The 12094-nt window shown below is 39.5% G+C and overlaps 1 protein-coding gene across 15 annotated transcripts in view; it reads left to right on the top strand.

Moving 5' to 3' along the window:
• Nucleotides 1-12094, top strand: part of ptprfa (protein tyrosine phosphatase receptor type Fa) — a 349840-nt gene that overhangs the window by 312165 nt on the left and 25581 nt on the right. For 11 of the 15 annotated variants that reach the window (XM_037535014.1, XM_037535013.1, XM_037535011.1 and 8 more), the window contains 2 exons: nucleotides 2614-2646; nucleotides 4327-4424. In XM_037535014.1, coding sequence (XP_037390911.1) covers nucleotides 2614-2646; nucleotides 4327-4424 — 131 coding nt within the window. The remainder of the gene's footprint in view (nucleotides 1-2613; nucleotides 2647-4326; nucleotides 4425-12094) is intronic. The other 4 variants (XM_037535019.1, XM_037535015.1, XM_037535021.1 and 1 more) reach the window with 1 other exon arrangement.

Genomic DNA, 12094 nt, shown 5'->3' with positions numbered 1-12094 from the left:
GTCAGATCAATGCAGGCACAGAATCACGCATACAGACACATGGGCATTTGGTCAAACGGACATTTTTATAAACTGAAGCAGGGTCTAATCTGCTGTAAGCTGTGTGGATTGGACTGAATAGGTGCCGCTCTGTGAAAGCGCTGTGGAGCCGTGGAGTATAGCTGGGCTTTTAGTGTGGAGATAAAGAGTATTATTCACCATCAGCTTCACCTCAACATGAAGGACACACTGAAGAAGAGGATAGTCAGCCATTTACACGCACACATCACACACACCACACCATCTAATTACACACCCTCATTCTGTACGCTCTGAGCTTTGAACTTGGGAGGAATTAAGCAGGATAAGTCACAGGAGGGACTCTTTATCTCTCTTTTTTCTCCTCTCCATTCCTCTTTTCCTCTCAGTCCTTCTCTCCCTGATGTGGTCCCTGCTCTCTTTGACTGCAAAAACCCTTCTGACAGTGCAGGGAGTTTCTGCATAAAGGCCAATCCTCTCTGGCTCCACAAGCTGCATGACTGGGCCTTTAAAGATGAAGACTTTTTAGGTTTTTTTAGTATCAGACCAACTTAACCAGACTCCATTCAAGCATTATCTACCTCATTCGGTTAAAACAGCATTCTCTGATTTGGTTAGCAAGCCTATTCTTGTGATGCACGCAATATTTTAGTTCTTGAACAGGTCAAACACACTGATTGTGAATTACCTGGTAAGTTAACATTTTAAGTACTGAGCTCCTCTGAACAAATGATATGTTTTGTTGATTTTCTGAGTGAAAATATGTTAACACATCCTGTATAGAGAACACAGATCTGCATGTTTTAATACACAATAACTGTTTATTTGCTGAATTTAACGTGCTGGAAAAATAAACGAATATAAAATAATAATATGGTATTATATTTGTAAACATTTATATACTTTTTTTTTCAAGATGATTAACATAGCAAATTAATAGGAATACAATAAAATTGGCAGACAAATGCCATATAACCTGGGGTGTTACAGGGTTAGTCTTCAGGTTTATCTTAAGATTCAACACCATTATTTCAGTAATACCAGTTGCTGAACACAAATATTTTCCATTTTTTTCAGTGCAGCCAGGCACTTTTAGTTTAAGCTCTTACTGGTGATATATATTGCTATCTAGCTGTACAGCACACTGCTGACATTTCTCAAGTGGTTCCAGCTGCCTCATTACTGCCATTGAAAAGCATATGTAGTTTTTCAACACCCATCCTTTTGTTTCTTTGTTGTTTTTTTTTTTAAGTCAGTTGTTTTGAACAGCTCAGCTCACTAGTACGATGTCATCAGTCACATTTTAAAACATGGTGTTGGAGGGTCTCTAAAGCTAAATCCCTGCTTTGATTGGATCTGCTGGATGGTGCATTTTATCCTTTGGCTAAACAAAAACAACATGTTGAAAACTTCAGTTTTAAATCTGTTGAATATGTAAACACTGATCTAATGGACAGGCAATACAGATGACTCCGAAGCATAACATGTCCTGGGGTTTCACAGGGATATGCGCCACGCAGTACAGACATATGGCATTTTGTTTGAATGATCCTTTCTCTACTTCAGTGCAGAATATGAAGTTTGTTGATATCTCAGAGCTGTAAAGTTTAAACGCAGTGTGTCGTGAATGCATTGCTGTCATGCCATTTGGGCTTAAAAGATTAAAGCAATAGTGCTTTAGTGCAATAGTGTTTTCAGACACTGTATGACATCGTATTATCTATAAAAATGGACAAAAGTACAATGCAAAGCTGAAAACAGAAGTAGTAGCTATATTAACGTATACATTTTCCACGCTTTTGTCCAAAGCTCGGACATTAAATGTGCAGCTGGTTGCGTTTGGGCTGACTACACTTTCTTCAAACTATCTTTGTGTTTTTAAGTGTTAACAGCAAAAAAAAGTGTAACGCATGGATTTCTCAGATGGGACTGAAAAACCACTGCCTTATTTTGTCTAAAACCTATACTACAGTGCCTTTCCGATGGTGGGGATGATTTCGAGCGTTTCTTCCTCCACCCTCCTTTACTCTCTCATCTTTTCTGCTCTGTCATTTCCTTTCTCTGTCCTTTTCCTTCTCTTCTCCTTTCTCCTCTATTTCCACATTGATTTTCTCCTAGCTTTTCTCTCCTTCCTCAGTAATTCCCTTCTCTTTCCTTCTGCTTCTCTCCTCTTCTTTCTGCTCTCTCCTGTCCTTCCTCTCTTCTTCCTTCTCGCTTCTTACTCTTCTCATTGCTTCCTCTGATTTTCTCTTTCCTTTTCTTTAATTTCTCTCCACTTCCCTTTTTGTCTTCTTTCACCTTTTCCCTCTCCTTCCTCTCTCATCCTTTGTCTTGTCTTTCGGCTCTCTCCTCTTCTTTTTTCATATTTTCTCTTCTTCACATTTTCCCCTCTTTTCTCTCCTTCCTGACATGTTTTTCTCTTTCCTCTTTCCTTTCTCCTCTTTTCTTCCCTCCTCTATCATCTTTTCTCTACTTCCACCTTCCTCCCCTTTCCTATGTTTTGCTTTTTCTCCGCTCCTCTTTCTCTGTATTGGGAGACCTCTTTGGGCTTTCAGACAGGTCTTACACCTCCCTTCCCCGTTCTTCTCTCCGCAGGTTCCAGTGCCCCCAGTTGCCCGAATACTCCAAGTTAGTCTCCATCTGTTCCTTCTGTGCATTCCTCCTGTTCTGTTGTCTTTTGTTCCACTGTCTCTTTTCTCCAATTGCTCCCTTTTCCCTGTCTGTCCATTCAGGCTTTGTGCGCTGACCCCTGCTGTCTGCATTTAAATCACTGTTCTCTCATATCCTCTCTACAGCCGGAGCGAAGCATTTCACTCTACCTTTGGTTGGATGAAAAGCATGGGAGGGGGTTGGGTTGAATGTTTTAGCTTTGCAGTTCTTTAAGTAATAAATAGGAGGCTTATCTTACTGCTGTATTTTTTCTCTACAGTTGTTTTGTGGTAGGAAGTCATTATCATTATTATATCATATTTTGTGATTTAGACAGAATAGTGTTTTGGCTCCTAACGGCCTATTCTGAGGGAACATGCTAATAAATTAGAACATAAATATTATTAAACCGTATTTCTTGAAATACACTAGTGTAAATAATAACATAAGATGTAATATAATATAATTTAGTAAACAAAAGTAGATCATTTGGAAGCATTGCAGTTTTACATTCAAAATGCAACACATCTTAACAGTCAACAAAGACGCGAGAATACATTAAATAAAGTAATGCAAACGGCTGGTTTGTACTGCTTTAAGTGACTGGCTAGACTTCTCCTTCCCTGTCTACAGGAAGAAAGCACAACGTGGCACCTAGTGTACTGTAGTAGCAACTGTTTAACGTTGAAGTGTTTACTGCTATTGGATGAAGAAACACTAACAATTTACTATGAAACTACAAACATGCATTATTAATATTTGATTTTGATAAATATTGTAGTCATTTTATCACTCATGCCAAGGTAGCAGTCAGCTCTCTGCGCAGCAATCCAGACTCCAACCAAGCTGTCAGCATGTCCACTCATATCACTTCATATCACTGAGTTAGCGTTTAGCATTGTGATACACTCTCTCTCTCTCTCTCTCTCTCTCTCTCTCTCTGTCTCTCTCTCTCTCTCCTCTCTCTCTCTCTGTCTCTCTCTCTCTCTCTCTCTCTCTCCCTCTCTCTCTGTCTCTCTCTCTCCCCCTCTCTTTCTCTCTCTCTCTCTCTCTCTCTGTCTCTCTCTGTCTCTCTCTCTCTCTCTCCTCTCTCTCTCTCTGTCTCTCTCTCTCTCTCTCTCTCTCTCTCTCTCTCTCTCTCTCTCTCTCTCTCTCTCTGTCTCTCTCTCTTTCTCTCTCTCTCTCTCTCTCTCTCTCTCTCTCTCTTTCTCTCTCTCTCTCTCTCTCTCTCCCTCCCTCTCTCTCTCTCTCTCTTTCTTTCTCTCTCTCTCTCTCTCTCTCTCTCTCTCTCCCTCCCTCTCTCTGTCTCTCTCTCTCCCTCCCTCTCTCTCTCTCTCTCTTTCTCTCGCTCTTTCTCTCTCTCTCTCTTTCTCTCTCTCTCTCTCTCTCCCTCCCTCTCTCTCTCTCTCTCTTTCTCTCTCTCTCTCTCTCTCTCTCTCTCCCTCCCTCTCTTTCTGTCTCTGTCACCCTCATGCTCTCTCACAAAGGCATCATGCTCTCGTTGCCTTCATCTTGTTGATGAAGTTTGCTTGTGTGCGAATTTGTATACGTGTGTGTTGGTGCTGCTCACAGCTTTCCTAATTGCTGTAAACACTACAGGAGATTACAGTGTGCAGCCTTGACTAAACCTCCCTAAAGCCCTGTTTTATTGTCCTGCAGGGATGAGAGAGCACCCGCCTGTTTCCGTGTGCGACCTGGCCGACCACATCGAGCGGCTCAAAGCCAACGACGGCCTCCGCTTCTCACAGGAATATGAGGTACAGCTTAAAATGATGACTACAAATAAACAAGCTTCAGACACACAAAAAGACTGGAACCTTCTGCTGAATAACTGTAATCGGTGTACAAAGTGTGAGCATGGCACTTTCTAACTCTCTGTACTCCTCCCTTATGCACTGTGGTACAGAGTGAAACGTATGAGACGATAATAGTTTGCTAGTCGCTATGCCATTTTTACTATGGTTAAAGTATTCATAATTTAAATCCTTAAAATATAACCTGTCGACAAATGAATTGTTACATACTTTTATGTATTATCGTTATCTCTTCAACTGGCATAGGAGCATCCTTGAATCAGACAATATACTAGAAAGATTTTAATTTCCACTCCCAATAAATGTTAAATCATAAATTGAACAACCAATGCAAAATGTTGAACAGTGCTCCAGAGGGCACAGTGGAACTGATTATGCTGCGTCTAGTTTAGCAGGTTAATAACTTAGAACAGGTCACCGTAGAACAGGGTAGATCTTTCTGCCAATCCAACACCAGTCACTTCAACTGACTTGCTCTGTTTTAAGACCTTTGAGTCCTCTAAACGTTCATCAGTGAAGCATCAGTGAGCAGGAATAGACCCTGTGTTATAGTGTGTGTGAGCATGGACAGCGTAATGGTGCAAGAGTAGCTTAGCTGATGGCTCCACACACAAAAACACAGGTTCACCCTCTCAGACTTCAGCCTTTATGTTTTAAACCTGCATCAGTAGAATTTCAGGGAGCCAGACTCAAACCGGTGCTGTGGTTCTGCTAGATTACTGCTGCCTGCTCCTAGGACAGCTCGACACATTTTTTCAGAAATTTGATGTCTTATTGTGTATCTTTCTAGGTTTCAGCGCTTTCGTAACAGCAGTGACTTTTGTTTCTGTTAGTATCTTAGCTCAACGGTAATTTGGTCTCCTATTTGGTAACCTATTTGTACTAACTGGGATGTCTGAATGGACATCAAAGTACTTTTGAAACGTCTGCCAAATGTACAATAACTAAATATGAACGTTAATTTGATGCTGTTGTAATTTTAAACACCATTATCATGAATCTGTTTCAGCTAATGGCTAACTGAGCAGGTCTGATTCAAATATTAAGTTAGTTCCTTTAACACAGGAATGTTCTGTAGTTGGAATTTTTCTTTGTAATCCTCTTAATAACATATTTAGTCTATTGGGCCATGATAGGTTCAAGCTTATTTTAGATGTGCATGAAAAAGCTGCTACATAGCGCTCCAGAAGTCTTTTTTACAGAAGTACTGAAAAAGCCTGTTTTCACTAGAAGAACTTTGTACAAATGCATTTGACACAATAAGTGTGAATAAGCGAGCCTTTAAAATAAAACAGGTTTCTGGGTGTTTCTGAGTTTTTTTCTTTAAAGAAAATAAATTACAGGGGTGATCCAGACATGTTGAAAACTTAATGATGCTTGCCAGGGTAGTTTTTGCTAAGGTAGCCAGCTGCCTAGGGTTGGAAATAATACCTATGTTTATTATATATAAATGTTCTTGCTATAACTTGATGACACTGCGTGATAACAGACTGCTATGAACATGGCAATTAAGTGATAAACTATATTATGGAAAGGAGGTTGTTCAGTGTGATTGTTATTGTGAGTGTATTGTAAGTACAGATAGCTTCAGTGTTGAGGTAATTATAAAATATGTAATCCGTTCACATTACTAATTACTTCTGTTAGGATGCATCAGGATTACGTTACTTATTACTTTCTGGAAAAATAATCTTCTTACTTTACTTCTACGTTACTCTGTGCCAAATTATCTCTCCACATTGACAGATGAATTGACTTGTTTCAAGCATTATTTCTTAAAACAAGCTACATTATCTGCCAATTGTTAGACAACGTCACTTAAAAAGTGTTTAGAAAAAAGGTAAATAATCTTACAACAATTTCCAAATGAGAAGTATTAGATATATTAACTAGATTTAGGATGACTTCACTTGCCATGGTATCCTTTTTTTCATTATAAATAGTCCGCATTGTTTTCTTTTGCGTACAACCACAGAATCACCGCATCCATGCCTGATGCTAGCCTGTCTAGGTTCATCTTGTTACTGGTTTCTACTTTATTTTGAGTTGGTTATGTCTTGCAGGGGTATTTTTGTAACATCAGTGTAGTCGTAAAGAGCTTACAGTTTAGGCTGGAGTTCTTTCTGTCACTTTTGAAATAGTTTGAGAGTAATAAAGTATTCAAACACTCAAATCAGGCACTGTCCCTGCCTAGTCTACGGCGCTCTCCATTTCCAACTAGTGGATACATTAGTTGAGTAGTCTGTGTAACCCCTAGAGGAAAGTGTTGCAGGATGAATGACCCACCCACCCCCACCCACTATCCCCCCACATTTACTTACTGTACATGCCATCGGGGCATTATTGCTCGCTGATGTTCTACAAAGGCCAATCATTTGCATTTAAAGTGGTGATTTTCAGTGAGGATAAATCAGCACGAAGAGGGGATGAGGGCAGATCCATTTTAAAGCAGCTCATCTCAGCCTGTTTCTGCAGAGTTTCAGCCTTGCGAAGCTGGCAGTAAACAGCACAGATACATCACACGCTGTCTCTGACCTCCAAATACAAGCCACCCAGAGAGTATAACTAACAACGAATGCTGATGTAGAGGGTGAAAAAGCACAACCATGTCTTTGATGAACATTTTTTCATTAGACAAACAAAAAATTTGGCATTGACAAATACCCAGAGCACGCCGGACTGGAGAATGATGATGTTTGTTGGAGAATAGTATCTCAAAGCAGCCTTTTGGTTGTTGCCAGAGGGTCTGGTGGGTTTCATTGCTCGTTGTGGCCAAGAACTGCATGCTTGGAACCGTTTGACTGACCAATCAAAAGCATGCGATGCACATATGAGACAAATGACTTAAAAATTCCACAAAGTTGTCTTCTCATTCAAAAATCCTGTTCCACCTTAAATGGTGCAGCAGTTACATTCAGTAACTGGCTTGCACAGGGCCAGAGTGTAATTACTGCTCGATTTAAGGTGGACTGAAAAGTTTAAACAACTACTTGGCAAATAAGAAGCCAACTTAAGGAATTAAGGTGTAAAACAGCATGACACCTTTTTTGGCTGGGCTTGCGGGGCTAGTTGTAGAAGGCAATATTGACATTGGCTTAATTATATATTCAGTTTTGTTTTTACTTGTTTGCAATTTACTGTTTAGGTTAAGCATTTAGAGTGGTTTTATTTGAAAAATAAATGTATACCATTATATAAGCTGTAACTGTCAGGAAGACTAGGTGGATAATGATGGTATTTGGTGGATAATGATGTGCGTTTGAGAATGCTGGGATATCAGTTGGGCTTAAATGACTTGTAAACTGACACAAAGAAGTAGTTGTTACAGTAAGATTCATGTTTTTATTCAAGGAACACTAGAAGAAGCCTTGACATCAAAGACAGATTGTTATACTCCGACTTAATTGAGCGAAGAATTGTACCTACTATTTTTCTGTGATAATGGTGTGGATGAGTGGAAAGGAAGGGTGTTCATTCTGGAAACGTGAAGAATGTTACACCTGAAGTGTGTATGTCCTCCTGAAGTGTGTATGTCCTGAAGTGTGTATGTCCTGAAGTGTGTATGTCCTCCTGAAAAAAATATGAAAAACAATCCCCTGGTCGGACATCACTGCAGCTGAAGCTGAAGCTTTTATTACTGCAGAGGTTTTCAGATAACAGCAATGTCACTGGTAAACTGTGCAGCGTAGTGCTCCGTGTTACTCCTGGGGTGAGTGTGATGCTGTTTCAGCTATTTCTCAGGGGATTTTAACAGGGTTTATGAGTTCGTCAACGTCAGAAGAGTTTTATAAGATTTAATACATCAGCCTACACATAATGCTGTTTGGGCCGCCTTAATCCGTAGTGTATTTTCAAGTTACAGACATTTGGTTCATCCACAGTTCAACTCTACGTAGACCCTTCAAGCGATGCTTTCTGAAATGAAGATTAATGCCTAATAATGTCTCCAGGAGTGGAGCAGTGTGAGATTGACCTTTGTTGGACATTAAACTATCAGTGTGATACGATCAAAAAAATGACTAAAGAAAATATATGTGTGGGTGGAAGAGCAGAATTTCTGCAACTGAGCTGGATAGAAAAAAAAGCCTGTCATAAATGTTTGTAGTCTTAGTATAGATGCTGAGCTGGACAGCCCTACTGAAGCACCTTTAATTCATTACTGAAGAGTTGGAACTCTTCGCTGAAGTTAGAGCATAGATAAAAATAAATAAATAAATAAATAAATAAAATCACTGAAAACTCAGTGGTAGCAGTGCTACACCATGCACAGTGCACAAATACAGCGCAGTAAATAAGAGTTAATCATAAAGTCACTGTGGCTGTGTCTTTTTAACTCTGCAGTATTTTCAGCGGTGTCCTAGGCAAGAGCCGATCACAATCCAAATGAGATCATACATATTAAAGACCCTGCAAACAGAAACAAGAACAAAGAAACAAAGAAAACCCAAATTCTCAGAAACAGATGTTGGGTAGACGTGGTAATAATGGTATTTTGTTTGGTTAAGATGCCTTAAACTCATTGGTGGTGAATTCCAGTCCTAGAGGCTAGACTCCTGCACACTTTGGTGATTTTCCTCCTCAGGCACACCTGATTCAACTCATCAGCTAATTACTGGGTTTAGTTGGTGTGCTGAGGATCCTGGCCCTCGGTTCCTCACACTTGCTTTAACTTTTATTCAAGAAATTACATTTTAGCACGTGAGATTTCATTTCCCACTAAATCGTTAAAAAGTAATAATAAGATCAAAAATAATTCAAGCCTTTTTACAATTATTATAATTACAGTAATAATTTAACAAACAAATTAAAGATTTACATTTGGCATTTTTTGCCGTTTTAATTTAAATAATTCAAATAAAAAATACATTAACATGCTATAATTCAAATTACTATGGCAAGAAGTTTTTTTTTATCAAGCAAGTCTTTCGTGAGGGTGCTTAACAGAACAGGTAGGCGCAGTTAAAACGGAGTGAAGTGTTTATTATAAAAACTTGGCAAAAACACAGAAGTCAAATGAGCGACGGTCAAAACCAGACAGAGCAGACAGGGCGGAGTCAACAAACAAGGGGGCAGGACTAGAAAACCAAAACAAATGCATATGGAATTATTATTCTCATTTAATTAGAATATAGAATATATTACATAAACACAGCAGAAACATTTGTGGAGGCAAAAAGGCAAGCGTGAATAAAAATGTGTTGTTTTTTTATAGTGCTTACTTTAATTAGTTAGTTCACATGTGTGGTATTTTGAAAAACAGTGCCTTGAAATGAATTTCTCTGTCTAATGTAAAGCATTGTGCTTAGTGGCCTGCTCCTTCAGTGACACGTTTCACTGTGTGTTATTTCTAAATTTAGTGTGCAAGCCATCGTAAAAATATTATAATATTAACTGTAAATTAAAAATAACAGGCTGTAGCAGTGTCTGGGATGCAAGGACTGATTCCGGTCAGATTTATTGGGCATCTGTTGGCTGTGTTTGGTGGAAAGGCTGTGGAAGCTGCAGAGGGAACAACACATATACACAGTGGCAACACTGCCATGCTGAGGGGGGGTCAGCACTTTTCAGAGGGTCTGTAGAAAATGGTAAATAATATGGTAAATAATAACCCCAGACAGTGCACTCCACAATTCAATACACAAATAAATAAATAATGGTCAGATGTTTTTTTGTTGTTGTTGTTGTTGTTTTTTTAGCCAAAACACAAGCTGATGTGCTTCAGAGTGAGTCAGAGTTTTGAAATGTTATCAGCCACACACACACCACGGATAAAACCCAGACAAATACAAAGTTTGTGTGTGTGTGTGTGTGTGTGTGTGTGTGTGTGTGTGTGTGTGTGTTTGTGTGTGTGTGTGAAAAAGAAAGATATGTGAATGCAAACAGGATTTGCATGGCCGTGACTGATGTTTTTGTGAGTGCAGAGTGTGATAGGTGTGTCTGGGTACCAGCAAGGAAGAAGCAGCACTGTGGCAGACTGGGTTTAATGCTGCATTCACATGTCTGTGTTGAAAAACATGCTGCGCCTAATAGCAGTACGTGGCCAACAGCAGCATGAAGCGACACACATGCTGGCATGGTTACAGCAGTGCCAGTGAAAATGGATGATTATCAGATGAGAGTTGTAGAAATAAGAAGGATGCTCTGTACTCTTTTTTGTTGTTGTATAGAACAGAAGAAAAAAGAGTTAATGTACAATTCAACAACGAGACGTTTGGAGTCCATGGCTCCCCAAAAAAATCAACATCCAGAAAATTTCTCCACTGCAGTTGACAGCAAATTTAGGTGCATTGTTTTGCATGGTGGCCTGCAGAACGTTGGCACTTGCAGTGGCAGCTCCTTAAAAAGTGATAGAATAGATGGTTTCCCATCGACCATCTACAGGCAACATGTGAAAACAGCATAAGGCTTGTTTGGAGCGGCCGAAAGGCAAAACAAAGATGTTTGAATGTTAAGAGATGAAGGCAGAGGTGTAATGTAAATAAAATGTACACATTCCCAGCTTCCATTTCATCATCACATCACTTTTGAATTTAGAGAACTCCATCACTGATCAGGGATTATAAAACAGTAGCTGATTAGTTGTGGTTAAAGGCTTTCCAGTTACCTTTGTCATGCTTATGTTGTAGATGGTCTTCTGAAGTAGTCTTTAATTGAGAGTAAAGGGTTCTTCCTGTCAGTGTATGGGGCTCTCTGTATTCAGCAGGAATGGTGGGCCCACAGATATTCCCAGAAATGTCTTTGAATGGATATTGGGGGGAGGGGTGATTGTGGAAAGATAGAGTTATCAGGGGAATAGGGAGAAATGAAGGGATGCAAAGAGAATGGTGAAGTATTGAGGTAACAGATCAGTCTGTCAGGGCGAGGCATTAGCACTAATGGCTGCGATTTGTCAGCGTGAGATGCAGGAAGCGTTACCTAACGGGCTGTTAAATAAGATATGCAGCCCACCTCTCAAACTCTGCCATTATTATAGCAGACAGCCGTGAGGAAGGGATACAGGGAGATGGAGAAGGGGTAGAAGAGGGGGAGAGAAAGAGAGAGAGAGAGAGAGAGAGAGAGAGAGAGATGCAGTAAAGCACTTTAAAGGGACTAAGCACTTAAATCTCAGACTTGCATGGGATGTTTTGTGGTCCTGGATGTCACATGGTTGTGGAGGCGATAAGTCCAACGGATCCAAGAACTGTTGAGCTGACTCAGCTGTGCATTTGGAACAAAATAAGTTACTTAGTACAGTTAACCATCTCTGCCATCTCTGTGAAATACATTGTTAAAGAACCCAGTGTTATTGCTGTCAGTAATGAGCATATTGTAATTTAATATTTATTATTAATAATTGAAGAAATACTGTTGAACTGTTTGAACTTAAAAAAATTCAATTCCAAAACCCCTTGTATCTCTGAACCATGTCTAGTTTTCTATAACTGAGCTGTTGCTTTTTGTAGAAGCGATCAAAACCTATTAAGCAGACCAAGAGTGAGGTGATTAATTAATTTTATAGATTAATAATATTATGATATTTTGATAGGTTGCCTCTTTAATTTTAGACTTGCCAGTTAATGACTATGGTGCGTGTTGTTGTGCTGTGTTTTTGACACACATTATTATGATAATGA

The sequence above is a fragment of the Pygocentrus nattereri genome, chromosome 26 (genome assembly GCF_015220715.1).
Source record: "Pygocentrus nattereri isolate fPygNat1 chromosome 26, fPygNat1.pri, whole genome shotgun sequence".
Taxonomy (NCBI): Eukaryota; Metazoa; Chordata; class Actinopteri; order Characiformes; family Serrasalmidae; genus Pygocentrus; species Pygocentrus nattereri.
Note: the sequence above shows the minus strand (reverse complement) of the source record. Positions and strands in the feature narration are given on the sequence as shown.